Source organism: Garra rufa, chromosome 19 (assembly GCF_049309525.1).
Source record: "Garra rufa chromosome 19, GarRuf1.0, whole genome shotgun sequence".
NCBI lineage: Eukaryota > Metazoa > Chordata > Actinopteri > Cypriniformes > Cyprinidae > Garra > Garra rufa.
In genome coordinates, this window is record NC_133379.1 from 43,094,834 (window position 1) to 43,112,576 (window position 17,743).

General features: G+C 35.6%; 1 protein-coding gene across 1 annotated transcript; it reads right to left on the bottom strand.

Moving 5' to 3' along the window:
- Window positions 1-987: 987 nt before the first annotated feature.
- Window positions 988-16,883, bottom strand: LOC141292929 (tripartite motif-containing protein 16-like). Its single transcript, XM_073824979.1, has 3 exons — window positions 16,726-16,883; window positions 13,793-13,839; window positions 988-2,098 (listed from the first exon to the last, which is right to left on the bottom strand). The coding sequence occupies exons 1-3, from the start codon at window positions 16,872-16,874 to the stop codon at window positions 1,551-1,553; spliced, it is 744 nt and encodes a 247-aa protein (XP_073681080.1). The 5' UTR covers window positions 16,875-16,883; the 3' UTR covers window positions 988-1,550.
- Window positions 16,884-17,743: the final 860 nt, after the last annotated feature.

The following is a 17,743-nucleotide window of genomic DNA, read 5'->3' on the forward strand; positions in this document are numbered from 1 at the left end:
TTATTTTTTTTTTTTTCAAATCATAAAATGACTATTTTGTAAATTATTAATAATATTATTCAATCATAATTTTAATATTTTTGAAATTATTAAAATTATTATATCATATAAATAATATTTTGTTATTTTGACAATGATAATTTAAGGATGTTTTTAATTGACAACTTCAGAAAAATAAAATATGTTTAAAATAATATATAATTAAGAAGTATGTTTTGTGAATTGTATAAATACTGTTTATTTTTGATAATTTATTTAATTGAGCATTGCAACACTTATATTTGTGTGTTTTATTGATATCATGTGAATAAGTCTTGTCTCGTTCATTTCATTGCTCTGTTGTTGTTTCGATTGATTCTTGTCCTCGTTTGTGAGTTATAACAAATAAAAACATCTGTTTAATGATTCATGTAAATGCATTTGTTATCATTTAAATAATAATTAAACAATTCATACTTTGTCATTATTCATCATTTGTATTATTTTGCTCTCTTTTCATTGTAGAGCAGAATTAGATGATTGTATTTGTGACACATTTCTGCAGTTATTTGTTTAAATAGTCATTGAATAATAAAAAGGAGCCCCGTGTTGACAGATATTTCAGATAAAGTAATATTGGCTAAATAATTGTTTCTAAGCTCATATTAGTTTAAATCATGTTTGACATGTTTTAGTGAATAAAATATCTGATCTTTGTTCAGAGAATATACTGTCATTAAAACATTTTAATACTCAGAAGAAAAGCATATTTCATAAAGTTAATATTTTAGAGATCAAGATCTGATAATAATGTAAAATATTGTTAAACTAGTTTTGACTATAGTTCAAGCTGTTATATCCCTGTTATATATTTGTTGTCTAACATTCCCAGTTTTCTGACGCATGTCCTTAATTTAATTGTATATGCTGGTATTAGTTCAGCGTTTATGATCCTAGAGAGCAGATCTTGTGAACAAATAAATAAAAGACAGTCTGTTTTTGATCATGTGTGTTATTCTGTGTTGTCATCCATTTATTTATTTGGGCAATAATAACAAACAGGATTAGAGTACAAACAAAACATAGACAAATCCTTTCAGTAACAAACGAGTTATGGTTTAGTCGTTAACAGAAGTCATATACAAATATTCTTAATAAAGCTGTAAATGTTGTTGTGATCCAGGTTTGGTATTTTAGCTCTAATGCATGTTTAGTTTAATATGATATTCTGCGTAGCGATAGCATGAAGCTAGTGGACCGCTGCAATGGATCCTTCTACTGACGTTCACTTCCTGTCCGTATAAGTTCAGCGATTGTGTTTTATTCCGAACAATAGAGGAAATGAGAGATCGGATATCAGGCTGATGTTGATCATAATGCAGATGATTGATGAGAGACTGATATTATTGAGAAACACAGATCATCATCACACACTGATCTACTGTCTAGATGAGGATTATTAGATTTATTCTGACTGATGATCATATTAATGTCATGACTCTATCTGTCACTCGCTGATCATCAGCTCAAAGCATTATGGGTAGATTCTCTCATCAGTCTGTTCTCATTCATCAACACAGTTTAACTGATGATCCAGACCAAACCCCAAACCCAGGATAGAGCGTCTGAGTGAATGTGGTGTGTTCTGTGTGGATGAGGCTCATTGTGTCAGAGACGCTGTAGAAGGACAGACTTCCTGCTCCGTGATCCACATACACTCCTACTCTAGAGACACCATTCACTCCTGTTCTCCTGATGATGATGGGCTTCACACGGAGATCAGTCTCTATGTTATTGTGTCTGAATAAGTAACTGGAGGAAGAGCAGATCAAACTCCAGGACTGATCATTACGTCCAAACACACACTCATAACCTTCTCCCTTCCTGCTGATGCTCTTATATGACACTGATATATACACACATCCTCCACTGCACTCAATCTCCCAGTAACAGCGTCCACACACACTCTCTCTACACAACACCTGAGGATACTCATCAAATCTGTCTGGATGATCAGGATAATGTTGATTTGTGTCAGTGTCAGTAATCACTCTGTTGTTCTCAGACAGACGGAGGCCATTATTCGCTGTGTTCAGATCCAGAGTGAGCCGATGGGAATCTGATGGAGATAAAACACATCAGAATCAGGAATGAATGCAGCTCATAATAGTGAAATAATCCAATCATTGCTGGCATTACATCCTAATTAAATAAATGATATTATTGTTAGTTTGAAATGAACAGAGAACACATCCATTCATATTTTGGTCAGAGTCACAATTTCAGCCGGTGATGATGGTTTTCATAAATTAGTTTTGCACAAAGAACCTAATTGTTGATTTTATAAATGTGACTGTTGTGATTATTAATGAGTTATTCTTTATGAATCGGTCACAGTTCACAATTCTTTTCTTTAGTAATGATCAAACACCTAATAAGGGACTATCTTTGTCCAAAATGATCACTGACCTACTGCTCAGTTAATCTTGCTTCTATATGAGTTAATAGTATTAAGTGTTAATGTAGAACTAACTATTACTTCCTGCATAGTGACTTGTTAACAACGGCCCATTATTATAAAGTGTTACCGATTTGCATTTATGAACGTGTGAAACTTAATTAGTAATATGAATAGATCAATAACGAATGCTTCATTATTCATATTATCATGATCAAAATATCCAAAAACAACATTTTCAAAATGCTAATTAAAATTAGAGACTATCTTTTTTTTTTTGATAAACACAAATGTATCATAACCATAACTTTTTAACACGACTACAGTGCCAAAAGATGTGGAATACAGTTTCCAAATATAAAGAGCAATTGACATCAATATCCTTCTTAAATTTGCTGAGAAAATGTTTGATAGGATAGAGTTTGTGAATGATCTTAAAGGGGTGCTATTCTGCTTTTTCACTTTCTGAACTTTAGCCAGTGTGTGGTGTGTATGTTTGAGCATAAAAAACATCCACAAAGTGACAAATCTCAAAGTCCACTCTCGTTTGTGCCAGCCTGAGGAGAAAGCTATTGTAATGATGTAAATTATGTGGAAAATAATGCGTTTTTCCAACAACTAAGCATGAGAGCATGTTCAAGTAACTCAAAAACAAATGAAAGACTTTGTAAAGGAGCATAATAGGACCCCTTTAAAAGAAATGTGGCTAACACTTTACAATAAGGGTAGATGAATAATCATGTACTAATGCCTAAATGAACACTTAATTATTAAAAAATGGACATTAGCGAAACAACAAACCTTACGCGCTGAGCGAGTGCCTAGAGTACGCCACTAATTAGTGTCCCACTTGAAACAAACCTTACATTCTGTAGTCCCCTTTATTTGACATTATTAAATTATTGCTCGTTGAAAGTATTAGTGCCATTAATTAGACAGATATATTAAAACAAATGTAGAAAATAGACCAATAGCTAATACTTTCAATGATCAATAATTAAACCGTTTCAAATGAACGGAACTACAGTATGTAAGGTTGTTTCTGGAGGGACACTCATTAGTGGCGCACTCTAGGCACTCGCTCGGTGCGTAAGGTTTGTTTCGGTAATGACATTTTAATTTAATTAATGTCGTCTGCTTTTGTAAACCAAATCAAAGTTATGTTTGCATCTGCATTTCTTTTGTGTGGAAAGTTAGGCACATTAAATAACAGCATGGTTTTGAGCTTCTGGACATAAAATATTTGACCTTCTGTGTGTCTTTAGAGGCAACATTATGTTTGGACTTTCTTTTGAGTCCATATTTGTGAAATTATGTCAATTGTTAGTTGTACTGGTGCTGTAAATGAACAAGGAGGACACTCTTACTGCATGTTTAATGTTTAATATTTATTCATCTGCACATTGTCTTGCCCATAATTGCACATTTCATTTTTTATATTTATTATAGTCTATTCCTTTTTCTAATATTTTACGGTTATTTTTTTATTGTATATTTGTACATAATGCAAATTTCTGTTTACACCTAAAGTTAATCTTATTATATTCAAATTTGTTTAATTATCTTATTTCTCATTCTATACTAACACTTCCTCATAAAATGTATGGGTTATCAGCAGTCGAATAAGCATTTCACTTTATATGATACTGTGTATGACTGTGTGTGTGACAAATAACACTTGAATTTGGTCTGTAATTTGATGATTTGTTAATGTGTCGCTTCATTACTAACTCATTATTAACTACCCAATGCACCAGTAAAGCTTAGTTACAGCGGTGAAATATTGTGCATTGATTCAGTGCACAGTAAAAATATAGAGATATTTGTAATATTACAAGGTGTGTGTAGTTCATGCTGTAGTAAAGGGAATAATATAACTACATAGCAAGCACAACAGAACGATAACAGTAATTTAATAGATTTATAATAGCAAACATATCTATAATACCATAATAAATACATGAAATGAATGACAATACATGAGTAATACCAAGTAGAATATGTAATATATACAGAACATACAATATGAAAATAAATGAATAGTAAATTATAAAGTATACTATAGTGAAAAGTAGTTTACCAATATTTGTGTAAAATAAATAAGACACTGAAAATACAAAAAAAAAATTAAAAATACATAAAATCTGCAAAATGTTAATTATTTGACCAAAATAACAGAAATCATACAACATGCATGTTATTGTTTATTTAGTACTGACCTGAATACGATATTTGACATTAAAGACGTTTATATCTAGTCCACAAGAGAAAACAAAAGCTGGATTTATAAAAATATCCCGTTCAAAAGTTTACACCCCCTTGATTGTTAATCCTGTGTTGTTCTCTGAATGATCCACAGATGTGTTTGTGTGTTTAGTGATAGTTGTTCATGAGTCTCTTGTTTGTCCTGAACACTTCAACTGTCTGCTGTTCTTCAGAAACATCCTTCAGGTCCCACTAATTCTTTGCTTTTCCAGCATTTTCGTGTATTTGAACCCTTTCCAACAATGACTGTATGATTTAGAGATGCATCTTTTCACACTGAGGACAACTGAGAGACTCATACGCAACTATTACAGAAGATTCAAACACTCACTGATGCTCCAGAAGAAGAAAACATGCATTAAGAGCCGGGGGTGAAAACTATTGAACAGAATATTGGACAGAAAATGACAGAAAGATTAACTTTTACAAATACAATATTAGTCTGAGGAGGTTTAGTCTGTTGGAAATGCAGAGAACAGTCCACTGACAGGCTTTCTTCAGCTTTCCTTCAGGCTTGTGTTCTCATGTTTGCCATTGGATAAAAAGGGGAAAATAATAATCAGTCCACAGTTTTATGATAAACTATCAAATCCTTATGCTCTAGTAATGATAGCCTTTTTGTAAATGAGCATAGTAACAAAGTGCTCACTTTACTCTTTAAGTATATTGTGCTCATAAAACAAATTTGTTTATGATATAAACTAACGTTACAATATACATTTAAACCTAATAAGAATGAAATTAAACTTCATGATTTCCTATAATGCCTCAGCTTCCACAGCTAACTAATGTTAGCGATATTGCTAGCAGTTAATAGTCTGTCACTGGTGGTAAATTAAGCTGTCAACAAATGAGCCAAAAACAAATATAAACAAGTGTTCAGTCTTACCTGTGAAAGATAATACCCAGAGATGTGTGTTCATTCCTGTGTGATGGTTTGTAGATGCTCAAGTTGAGAATGAAATTGCGCGTCCCGTTATGAATCAATACGGGAAGGTTTTTGTCCCGTATTTTTTATAAAAAAAATTAAATGCAGCGTCTCATGCAAATAATCACTGCGGAAAAGAAAAACACAGTCAAACCAGCCGCGATTGATTTTAAGTGTGCGCGCATATTACAGTGATTACGGTAGTTTCAGAAACAACACAGAGAGAACGCGAAATAAAACAATCACCTGAAATAAATGATATATTTATTCAGAATGATAACAATAAGTGTTGCTTTGTGGTCTTTTAAGGGTTAAATTATATTTTATGCAGTAATATTCGTGAACAGCTAATAATCTACTAAAAATATCAGCTAAAGCATAAAGCATGGGGCAGCCGTGGCCTAATGGTTAGAGAGTTGGACTTGTAATCCAAAGGTTGCAGGTTCGATTCTCAGGTCCGGCAGGGATTGTAGGTGGGGGGAGTGAATGTACAGCACTCTCTCCACCCTCAATACCAGGTGAGTCCCTTGAGCAAGGCACCGATCCCCCAACTGCTCCCCGGGCGCCGCAGCAATGGCTGCCCACTGCTCTGGGTGTGTGTTCACGGTGTGTGTGTTTTCACTACTGTGTGTGTGCACTTGGATGGGTTAAATGCAGAGCACAAATTCCTAGTATGGGTCACCATACTTGGCCTCACCTCACTTCCCCTTCCCCTTTATAAAGAAAACGCCATTCTGACAAACCTTTACATCCATTTTGACCGCTTGCAGCACCCATACCGTAAGTACGTCATTAGATGCGCCATAGAAACAATAGAGCGGGTGACGTGAGGCCAGAGTAGTGAGAGCATAGATATATAAACACACACACACACACACACACACACACACACACACACACATATATATATAGAGATATATAGATATATGTGTGTGTGTGTGTGTGAGAGAGAGAGAGAGGAGCGAGTTAGAAGTTGACGTCACAGGAGTGAGCTGTATTTCTGCTGTGCATAATCCAATCCATCCTCACTTATTTCCACTTTAAATATATGTCTGAAGTGTTTTATTGCTTTAGTGAGTGGAGGAGACTGTGAGTGTTTGATGAGATCGAGATTATTTGAATTGGTGGATCAGATCAGAAGACTCATTCATTCAAAGTGTCTTCATTCAGCGGCAATCTGTCGGCATTCATTCATTCATTCATTCATTCATACTGACTCTACAATTTAGTTTAATATGTACTGTTATTAAATTGAATATAACTCTCTGAAATCATGTGCTAACAGTGCTTCTAAAACGGATAAACCAGGGCTTCAAGAGCAATTCATCAACACAGATAAAGCTATTTCAGTATTTATAACCTATAACATGAATCTGCAGCACTGATAATGTAATGCGTCAATATTTGTGATTCCTGAAAACAGTGCTGCATGAATGAGTCCTAAAACACAGAAATGATTTATATGTTTGGACTTCTGCTTCCATCAATGCAAAGTTAATGTAAATGTGTACTTTCATTTACTCATGTCCTTTTTACAACACAAAACATGTGACCATGGACCACAAAACCAGTCATAAGGGGAAACTTTTCAACTTTATTCATCGCTTGAAAGCTGAATAAATAAGCTTTCCATTGATGCATGGTTTGTTGGGACAATATCAGCAGTCCTGATGAACACTGTTCTACAGTTTGTGTGCTTCAACAGATGCGCTCAGTTCAGTTAATGATCTCTTTCCTAATGATGATCATCTGAATCAGGTGTGTTAAAGAAGGAGACATACATAATGTGCAGAGCAGTGGAGCACCAGACCTGGAGTCAGAACAAACGCTTACAGATCATTTACACGAGATGTTCATGTCTTTCTTACTTCTGTGGTGCCCCGAGTTTGAACTTCACAAATGCAGTTAAAATGCTGCTTCAAAAGGAGACGAGGAAGAAGAGTCTTATGTAGAGTAAAACGATCGGTTATTTTCTGACAACATTTACAATTTATATGTTTTTATTATCTCAAATGTTAAAAAGTATATAAATTGTAATCTATATAAAAAAATCTTCTTCCTCATCTGGGATCGTTTAGAGTCCTTTGAAGCTGCATTTTGGAAGTTCAAACTCAGGGCATCATAGAAGTCCACTATATGGAGAGAAATCCTGATATGTTTAACTTAAAACATAATCTCTTTACGACTGAAGAAAGAAAGACATGAACATCTTGGATGACAAGGGGGTGAGTACATTATCTGTAAATGTTTGTTCTGAAAGTGAAGTACTTCTTTAAAGTTGTTGTTGGCTCTTTTAAGAATATGAGTGATGAACTTGACTAATGAATTCATGTAAGAACACGCTATCGATTGAGAAAACACTCCCAGTGTTATGGACATCGTCATCTTTGATATCGTCACTGTGGTCTCCTTAACACTGCTGTGTTCTTATTTTCATAGTCAATGTAATCCAGTAAGTGAACGGATAGTTTCAGCCGTTATATAACATTAAAATACCATCTTATGCTTGGTGTTTCCTTTTTCATTTTAAGAAAGCTTGAAGTGCAGTTCATTATTTGTCAATGTGTGTTTTATTTATAACATGATATAGGTCAATAACATGCTCACCAAAATACCAAAATGTCTCACGATGGCAAATCTTCTATTGGTTTTAGTTCAATAAACCAGTAGTTATAATCAAGAAGTTGCTTACATTTTAAACACAATAATATTTAGTGTTTTGTTCTTTCATCAAAGAGTTAAAGCACATTCTCCAAGCAGCTCTCAGCGGTGTTTTACTACTAAATGTTCAGCGTTTTGAGCGAATCAGTTGAAATAACGCAATAACTCACTCATTAAGTGACTCACCTACTGGTAGTTTGCTAGTATGTCTAAAAATATGCACACCCAACATTTCTTATTTGTATATTCATAAATGTATTTAAAACATTCATCTCATAACATCATTTATTGCAGTGTAAGTATTTAATCTAATCGGTAACAGACCAATAGAATTTATCGATAAATTAATAATTCAAGATGAAAGATGATGCATACTCCGCCTGACTCAGAGACACTGATGCACAGAGGGTGGTTATATCCGCGGGTCTGGTAATAATAAGATTTTGCTCTTTCTTGTCATCAAAAGTATTCTGAAACAAGTCACAACTGAGCCGCTGTGCAAAGGCTCATGTTATGGCAATATCTGGATCATGGCTGACTCCTGTTATATCAGATTCATTTCTTGCGATTGAAAACTATTCATTATATCGCAAAGACAGGACTGATAGAACTGGTTGCTCTTTATGTAAATAAAAAATATGCACATTCTATAGTAAAACTATCAACAGTATCAGAGTCACTTCAATTGGTTATTCATTTTACAAATCAATTTTCAGTTACTATTATTGTCACATACAAGCCTCCAAATGTCAGTCCAACTGCATATTTATTGCAGTTTTCGGACTTAATAAAATCGGTTCAAACTAATGAGCTTGTTATTCTTGGCGACATCAATTTAAACTGGATTGATAACTCATCTAAACTTCTGAAAACAACGGCCATAAAATATGGTCTCCATCAATTAATTAAAGATCCCACCAGATTTGGAAAAGCACAAAGTTCTATTTTGGACCTTATTTTCACTAATCAACCAAGTATGGCGTTTCAGGAGTAATAAACACAGCAGTTTCAAATCATTCACTCATATATGACATTAGGAAATGTTTTAAACAGCCAAAATGTCATAAAAATAATTACATTAAAAAAGTACCAAATTCAAAAGTGTCTCAGTTTAATGCTGAATTTGCTGATACTGATTGGAGTAACGAGTTGTTTTTGCAAAATCCTGATCATATTCTTTCAAATTTCCATAGGAGAGTGGAGACAATACGTAAAAAATATACAACTACCTGTAAAATACTTAAGCAATAAGTTGTTAGTCACGACGCGAAGCGGAGCAACCCCTTCAGCCGTGATTTATTCACTATACAGCACGGCCTCAAGTACCTTATTGCTTTTATAAAACGGTTACCACACAATAAAAATATTAATATCAAAAATATGTATTCATTTATATATATATATATATATATATATATATATATATTAAGTTGTACGTTTTCATAAAGTAAAATCATTAACTGCCTTCCGCTGTGAAAAGTAGTCCCTAACTGCTGCAGCTGTGTTTACGTTGCTAAGGGTGGTTGCTAAGGAGGTTCAATGATACACAAAACCGTTGAGTGAAGCGGTCATAGCAGTGCCCTATCATGAATACCACACAGCTGCTGACCAATCAGAATTGAGGAATGGAACTAACCGTTTTATAAATACTAGACAGAATACAGTACCTTGGGTAAGTCCTGATATTTTACAGCTCCTAAAAAAGAAGGCCTCTTCCTTGAAAGCATACAGATTATTAAAAACATCTGAAGCTAAGCTTACTTTCATACAGTTTAGAAATAAGTGTAATTTTGAATTATACAAAGCAAAACAGTCTTATTATGAAAATCAAATTAGCCGAACAGTTTCCAACCCAAGAACATTATGGCCAACATTGAAATCAATAACTGGTGAAAATAAAATTAAAAATAATAATAATTTACAAATGTCTATAAATGGTATTCTTCTTACTGATCATGATAAAATTGCTAATTCTTTTAATGAGTGTTTTATTGCATCTGTACAAGAATTCTCCTCTAGATTTACTATTCCTCTGTCTCTCACATCAGTACCAACATTATCTCAGCAATTCTCTTTTTCTGAAATCGTACACAATGATATAACTAATATTTTGTGTTCTCTGAATGCTTCTCATGCTTGTGATATAAATAATTTAAACATGACTCATTTAGTTAATTTGTGTATTAGACAATCAGTATTTCCTGCCATGTGGAAAACGGCCCAGATCACCCCGATGTTTAAATCTGATGATCCAATTAATATTTCCAACTACCGTCCAATTGCAATTCTCCAACCATTTCCAAGTTGCTTGAAAAATATTATATAATCAACTAATTAACCACCTTGAAAATAATAGCCTGCTCAGTGATTGCCAGCGTGGCTTTCGACCCTTGCGGTCAACTATGTCGGCTTTGCTGCTTCTCACTGAGCAAATACGTACATCTCTAAACAAGGGTCAGATTACTGGAGTTGAATACATAGATCTTCAGAAAGCTTTGGAAACAGTCAATCATCAAATTCTGTTAAACAAACTTCTTTCTCTTCATTTGTCATCTTCCGCAATAGAAATGTTTACATCGTATTTAAGTGGCAGATGTCAGATTGTAAGAATCGGCACAGTAACATCACAGCCACGAGTGTGTTCTATGAGTTCCTGAGTTCCACAGGGCAGTATTTTAGCTCCTTTACTTTTCCTTATGTATATTAATGATCTTCCTTGTGCTCTGAATTTTTCTAGTTCTTTGCTATATGCTGATGACACTGTTATTTTTCTTTCTGGTTCTAATATCGACACAATTAATTACAAACTTAACACAGATCTGCAGCATTTACATAACTGGCTGCAAGATAACCATTTAACACTTAATGTCAAGAAAACACAATGCATGTATTTTTATTCATCTAGGAGACAGTTATCCATATCCAATTCTATTACTTTTTCTAATCAAACGCTTTCAATTGTATCAGCATATAAGTATTTGGGAGTCTATCTTGACTCACATCTTACTTATCAAGAACATGTTCAAACCCTAACCAGAAAATGAAAATCAGTTTTATACTGAGCCAGGCCCGATTGTCCTTAATCTTTTCCTGTTTTAAAAAATAAATAAATAAAATTAAATAAATAAATCTCCATTTAAACACAGCGGTGTTTCGTTTATGAATGAACGTGCGTTTTTAAACGAATCTAGTGAAATGATTCAATTTCCCATTCATAAAGAGAGTCATTTGCTTTATTCAGGAATGAATCAGCTGTTCGAACGAATCAAATGAATGATATGATTCAGTAATTAAGTGTCTTGCCGCCATCTGCTGGCAGGTCCTCTCAGTTATATAAATCATTTAAAACATTAAAGTTTCAGATTAATCTCAAACTTTTAATCTCAATCTCTTAAACTTCTATGTGAACGATTAACAGTTTTTATTCCATGGAATGTCTGGATACTGGATTCTGATTGGCTGGCAGGTGTGCAGTAAAACCGTTTAATGCACAGGTAGTTCCAAGTCAGTTTAATCACCGTTCTATATTAATGCGCTGCTTTAATTGATGCACGCAAAAGAGAGAGAGAGAGAGAGAGAGAGAGAGAGAGAGAGAGAGAGAGAGAGAGAGAGATTCACATACATAAACTTCTTGTCAGCGTTTGCCTGCGATCCTTATTAAAATACCCTAGATACTAGATCGCTACATTATATTCCTCATCAACGGGTGGTAAAGCTGCTGTTTTTGAATGAATTGTTGTTTGTAGAGAGAGACACACAGCAGGCAGGCAGGTAACGTTACGCACACACACAACTGTCATCTCTCTTGTCTTCACACTCTCTCTTGGTCGATCGATAATCTACTGAAACAAATGCTATTTTTCATTCAAATAAATGTGATCTTACCGGACTATTTAATCTCTGAGTCTGATTTGAAGCGGACAGAATGCTAGAGCTGTGTGTCATAACTGACGAAAATAACCGTCTTTTTTATCCATTCAGTCAAATTTTGCGCTGCAAATATCAATCCTAGTTTTAATTTGTCTATAACCATGGAATAAGCGGGATAATCAACGGCTTGCCGTGCGTTAAAGGATTTATCCTTTAACGCACGGAAAACCGTTGATTATCCCTTACTTATATTATCTGTTTTATATATTTAATACGGTCACACGTTATATTAGGTGGCCTTAATGATTATGTGCTTAAAGAACAATGTACTTAATGTGGTCATATTGCATTGCAAAACACTTTTGCTTCTATTAAGGTGGGATATGGGTAAGGTTAGGGGCAGGTTTGGGGGTATGGATAGGTTTGAGGGTGGGTTAGGATGTAAGGGTTGGTTCAACAGTGGTAAATACAGAAATTAATTACAAATGTAATTACATATAGGATTTTAAAAATATATAAATACAATGTAAAAACATGTACACAATAAGTACACTGTACCAAATTATTAAATTAATTGTAAGTACATGTTAAGGTCACCTAATGTGAAGTGGATACTTGGTCAGTTCGATTTGTTTGGTTAACTTTGGTTAAATCTTTTATTATAATACTGTGCAGTGCACAAAACCAAGATCTGAAAGATGGTTGATTGTGTTCATTGTTCATGATGTTAAGTTTAGAAATGATGGGCATCCACTTATTATTAGTGTGACATTTTAGCATGCAAATAAAGGGAAGAACTTCAAGATATCGGCCCTAAAAATCAGGCAAAAAAAAATCGTCAGCACATATCGGCTGACCCTGACCCCTAACCTCATTACCTCATTACCTATCGTCATTACAACAAATGTAATAAAATCATTCTTGCTGAAATTTCTCAACTGCAATACACAATTTATTCTCTGCTCTAGTTTTACTCGTCCATGTCTCAGTCTGCCGCTGTCTAAACATCGATTATGAAACTCCACATGTGTATCACACTAATGTACATACTATATTTCCTACAGCAAATCAAAAAAGGTATTAATAATTATGAAGGCACTATAAAGTATGCCTATAGAAAAAAATGATGCTATTTTGATGCCATTAAACGACTTTTAAGTCCCAGTCACATCATGCACCATTACTGTCTGATCAATTTAGTCACACAGCATCGTCTTTTAGTTTCACTCTCTCTGAAAATCCTGCATCAAACTGTGTCTTGTTTAAAACAAATATGTGATAAAATGAAGCGAACAAACCACCAGATTCTTACAGATGCGGTCAGAAACTTTATTAAAGATAAAGCAGCTCGTTTTAGCAGCTTGCCTTCAATATAAGCTGCTTTTAGACTCTGTGTTTTGAGAACGTTTCATTTCTTAAAAGTACAGTGACCTCTTATGTCAAAAGGTCAAGGAAATTTGATTTCTAAGCTCATATACCACCTGTTTTACTACTGGTTTGATCAGTCACTACAGTCCTTCTGAAGCAGAGTGAGAGTGTGTGTGTGTGTGTGTGTGTGTGTGTGTGTGTGTGAGAGAGAGAGAGAGAGAGAGAGAGAGAGAGAGAGAGAGAGAGAGAGAGAGAGTACATACATTTGTGTAGTCCTGCTGTAATTCTGGATTCTCCTCCATGATCCACACTATAAAACACACACAGAGTCATATTATTATATTTTCAGTTATGATCTTGGCTTCCAATGATTATAAAAACAATATAATCAAGATAAATCAACATGTTAAACCATGAATTAAAAATTCTAGCAATATTCTAGAGCTTAGCAACATGCAAAAGGAAAATAAGCTGAAATGTTTTTCACAGAACCTTGCTAAAGCAGCATGTTACAATGGTGAGGGAAAAGCTGATCTCTGTATTGCGTGTTATCACAACCATACGGTCTTAAAAAACAAAACAAAAAAGAACATACAGCCCATGATCACAACAAACGATTGTTAGTCGTCTACATTGTCATCTGAGGAGATTATGAAGATTTTAACACGTGTTTTTGTTTAACTCTGAAACATAAGATGTGGAGTTGTCTGTTTTTGCTATGAAACAAACTTTTGAGATAGTTCAGGAAATGAAGAAAGAACATTTATATTCTGCTTATTTGTTTATTCAAGTCAGTCCACCCAGGAGTTTGTGCACTGTAACCCTGATAACTTAATCTACATGAGAAAGTAAAATGGCATGCATTGGCTAACTATGTCCATCTCATCATTGCATGAACATGAATTAACAAGCTGTAATGCTGCCTGATGATGTAATTATGATATTTGCTCAGGTGGATGCTGGGGTCTTATCTATCGGATTCAGTGGTGTCAAAAGTATTCACATTCATTACTCAAGTAGAAGTATAGATACTAAGATTTAAAAAGACTTTTGTAGAAGTTGAAGTATCAACTCAAGCTTTTTACTCAAGTAAAAGTATTAAAGTACTGGTTTCAAAACTACTTAAAGTAAAAAAGTAAAAGTAATGTAAGGAAAAAAATGCCATTGAGGACAAAAGCTTAGGCCGCTCCACAGGGGCATATTGTGCATTACCCCACCTCCCCAAAAAACATTTCTAAAGGCCATAGTGACTATGTTATATTAAAATGTTAATGTTGAAAAATTTGGAATGCACTAGGCTACCTGTTTTGGCTGCATATTTGCCCATTGAAAATAAATGCATTTTATTACAATGCAAATACATTAAAGAATCATAAATGTGTACTACTGAGCATTAACATGTGTTTCTTGGAGCGGACGATATGATCATTAGTTGCTGCCTATAAGTATTGTTATCGCAACATTGTCAATCGCGTTGTCAATCGCAAATGTTTATTTATTCAAACGACTTTCTATCAAACTACCTACTATAGCTTCATTTGCAGAGGATGAAGAGAAAGCACCCGTTTGATAAATAAGCAAGTAGTAGAGAAATAAGAAGTAATCTTTTTTGAGTAATGACCCTAACACTGGCTATATCCTTGCTGGAGTGCAGGGCTGGACTGGGGTTAAAATTTGGCCATGGACAAATCCAGCCCTTCCAGCCCACAAGTTCCCCAGTGAGTTTTGTTGGATTATAGGCAAGCCACACAGAGCCGACGCTCCCTGATCCGCCATGGCCTCCTGCTCTGCCTGCAATGCCAACGCTTCCTGCTGTGCCTGCTCCGCCATGGCTTCCACTGTTTCACTGACTGCCATTGCTTCATGGGCCAGGCCCACCTCTGCTCCATGATCCAGGTCTGCCACTGTTCCATGAATCAGGGCCTCCACTGTTTCACTGACTGCCATTGCTTCATGGGCCAGGCCCACCTCTGCTCCATGATCCAGGTCTGCCACTGTTCCATGGCTCAGGGCCTCCACTGTTTCACTGACTGCCATTGCTCCACGGTCCAGGCCCACCTCTGCTCCATGATCCAGGTCTGCCACTGTTCCATGAATCAGGGCCTCCACTGTTTCACTGTCTGCCATTGCTTCACGGTCCAGGCCCACCTCTGCTCCATGATCCAGGTCTGCCACTGTTCCATGAATCAGGGCCTCCACTGTTCCACTGTCTGCCATTGCTTCACGGCCCAGGCCCACCTGTGCTCCATGATCCAGGTCTGCCACTGTTCCATGGCTCAGGGCCTCCACTGTTCCACTGTCTGCCATTGCTCCACGGCCCAGGTCCTCCTTTATTCCACTGTCTGCCATTGCTCCACGATCCAGGCCCACCTCTGTTCCATGATCCAGGTCTGTAATGCCAGGCCAGCAGAGGGAGCCCTTGCTCTACACAGACTGTTACTGCTCCCTCTGCTTCTTTGGTTACTTCCTGTTTGACAGCCATATAAGGCCATGCCAAACAGGACATCGCGAATTATTGTTTTGCTGTTGCAGACTCCACCAAGCGTTTTTCCCTATTGCCATTGCCATGTTCTGTTTTGTTTTGTTCCATAGTTATAGTCATAGTTATGGTCTTGTCTGGTTTCATTGTTTTATTGCATGTTACTATGGACTGCCCACTTGGATTTTGATCCTCACCTGTATTATTGGATTACTTTTTTGGAGAACCCTGTTTGTTCCTGTTTGCTGGTGTTTAACCCTGTCTGTTTTGACAACGATCTGTTTAATAAAGTTTGCGTTTGGATCTTCAATGCTGTCGTCAAGTCCCTGATACATCACTAAAAACGGACACAGTCATCACGTTTTCAAGCTATTTCATGTTTCATTTTGACATGACACAAATCAGTGGGAGAGTTGTTTACCTTTTTTTCAAAATTTAAAAAATAAGTAAGAAGTAGTTTGATTGTGTGTTGTCATTTAACTAAATGAAATCAACATAGTTGCTTCTTATTTATTTTATGCGTGTTATATGCATTTAATGAGAGAGGACAGTGGAGATCAATGTATCTTACACTGAAACTATCTAAGTTATTTTTGTTTATTTGGCTCAGACTAGTGCTCTTTAAATCTGTTATATTGTTGTGTCCTCTAGAAACCCTTAGACTTCTATGTATATAGAGACACTGAAATCTAAAAAAAACGTTGCTGCTCAACATACTTGAGTTTGTCCAGATTCTTGCATTTTTCAGAGAGCAGCCTCTTTCCTGAATCTCCTGGGTGGTTGTAGCTCAGATCCAGCTCTCTCAGGTGTGAGGGGTTTGAACTCAGAACTGAAGACAAACAATCACAGCCTTCCTTTGTCACCATACAGCCAGACAGCCTACAGACACACACAGAAACAGGTCCACGTTACATTAGTTTGGCTGTCAGACATCACTAAGACACAGTCATTTCAGCTGTTATTTTCTGTAGTTTCAGTCACAAAAGTAGCATAATCAGAAACAGTTATATTCCATTAAAGTACAAATGTACTTAGGAACAGGCACAATGTATTTTAACTAGACACCCAGGGTTGACTTCCTGGGGTCAGTGATGGCGCTGGGAGAATCACTTGCATTTTTTCCTGATTACCTAATTTTTTATTGTATATTTAAGTGCAATTTATTATTTGAATTACTTTTATTTGTGTATGCTCAGCAAATCAACAAAACACTGTGCTTTTGTAAAATAATGAAAATAAACAGGGTGCGCTTTCAGCCGTCTCAGTCTCCGCAAATATGTTTTTGAAACATGGCAACAAAATTAAAAAGCTCAGACATTCTCAAAAGTCTCAAAAATATCTCTGTTATGACACTAGGAGTCACTCTTGGGAGCCCAAACACCTCTAATATCTTGAGAAAAGGCCAATGAAATGGGGTGTGCAGATTTTGTATAGTCAAGTCAAGTCACCTTTATTTATATAGCGTTTGTAACAATACAGATTGTGTCAAAGCAACTGCACAGTATTTAAACACAACAATAGTGTGTAAGTAACGCATTATTGAAGATAATCAATTTTCAGTTAAAGGCAGTTCATCAATGAATTCAGTGATATCATCGTCAGTTCAGTTCAAAGAGTATACGATATCGCTGGAAAGTGTCCCCAACTAAACAAGCCAGAGGCGACAGCGGCAAGGAACCAAAACTCCACAGGTGACAGAAATTGAGAAAAAACCTTGGGAGAAACCAGGCTCAGT

What these genes read in the sequence shown, in the direction of transcription:
- LOC141292929 (XM_073824979.1), bottom strand. Translation starts at nt 16,874, where the DNA reads ATGGTGACAAAGGAAGGCTGTGATTGTTTGTCTTCAGTTCTGAGTTCA. An exon ending in AAGAATCTGGACAAACTCAA is followed by an intron (nt 13,840 to 16,725) that starts GTATGTTGAGCA and finishes TGTGTTTTATAG; the next exon opens with TGTGGATCATGGAGGAGAAT. An exon ending in TACAGCAGGACTACACAAAT is followed by an intron (nt 2,099 to 13,792) that starts GTATGTACTCTC and finishes TATCTCCATCAG; the next exon opens with ATTCCCATCGGCTCACTCTG.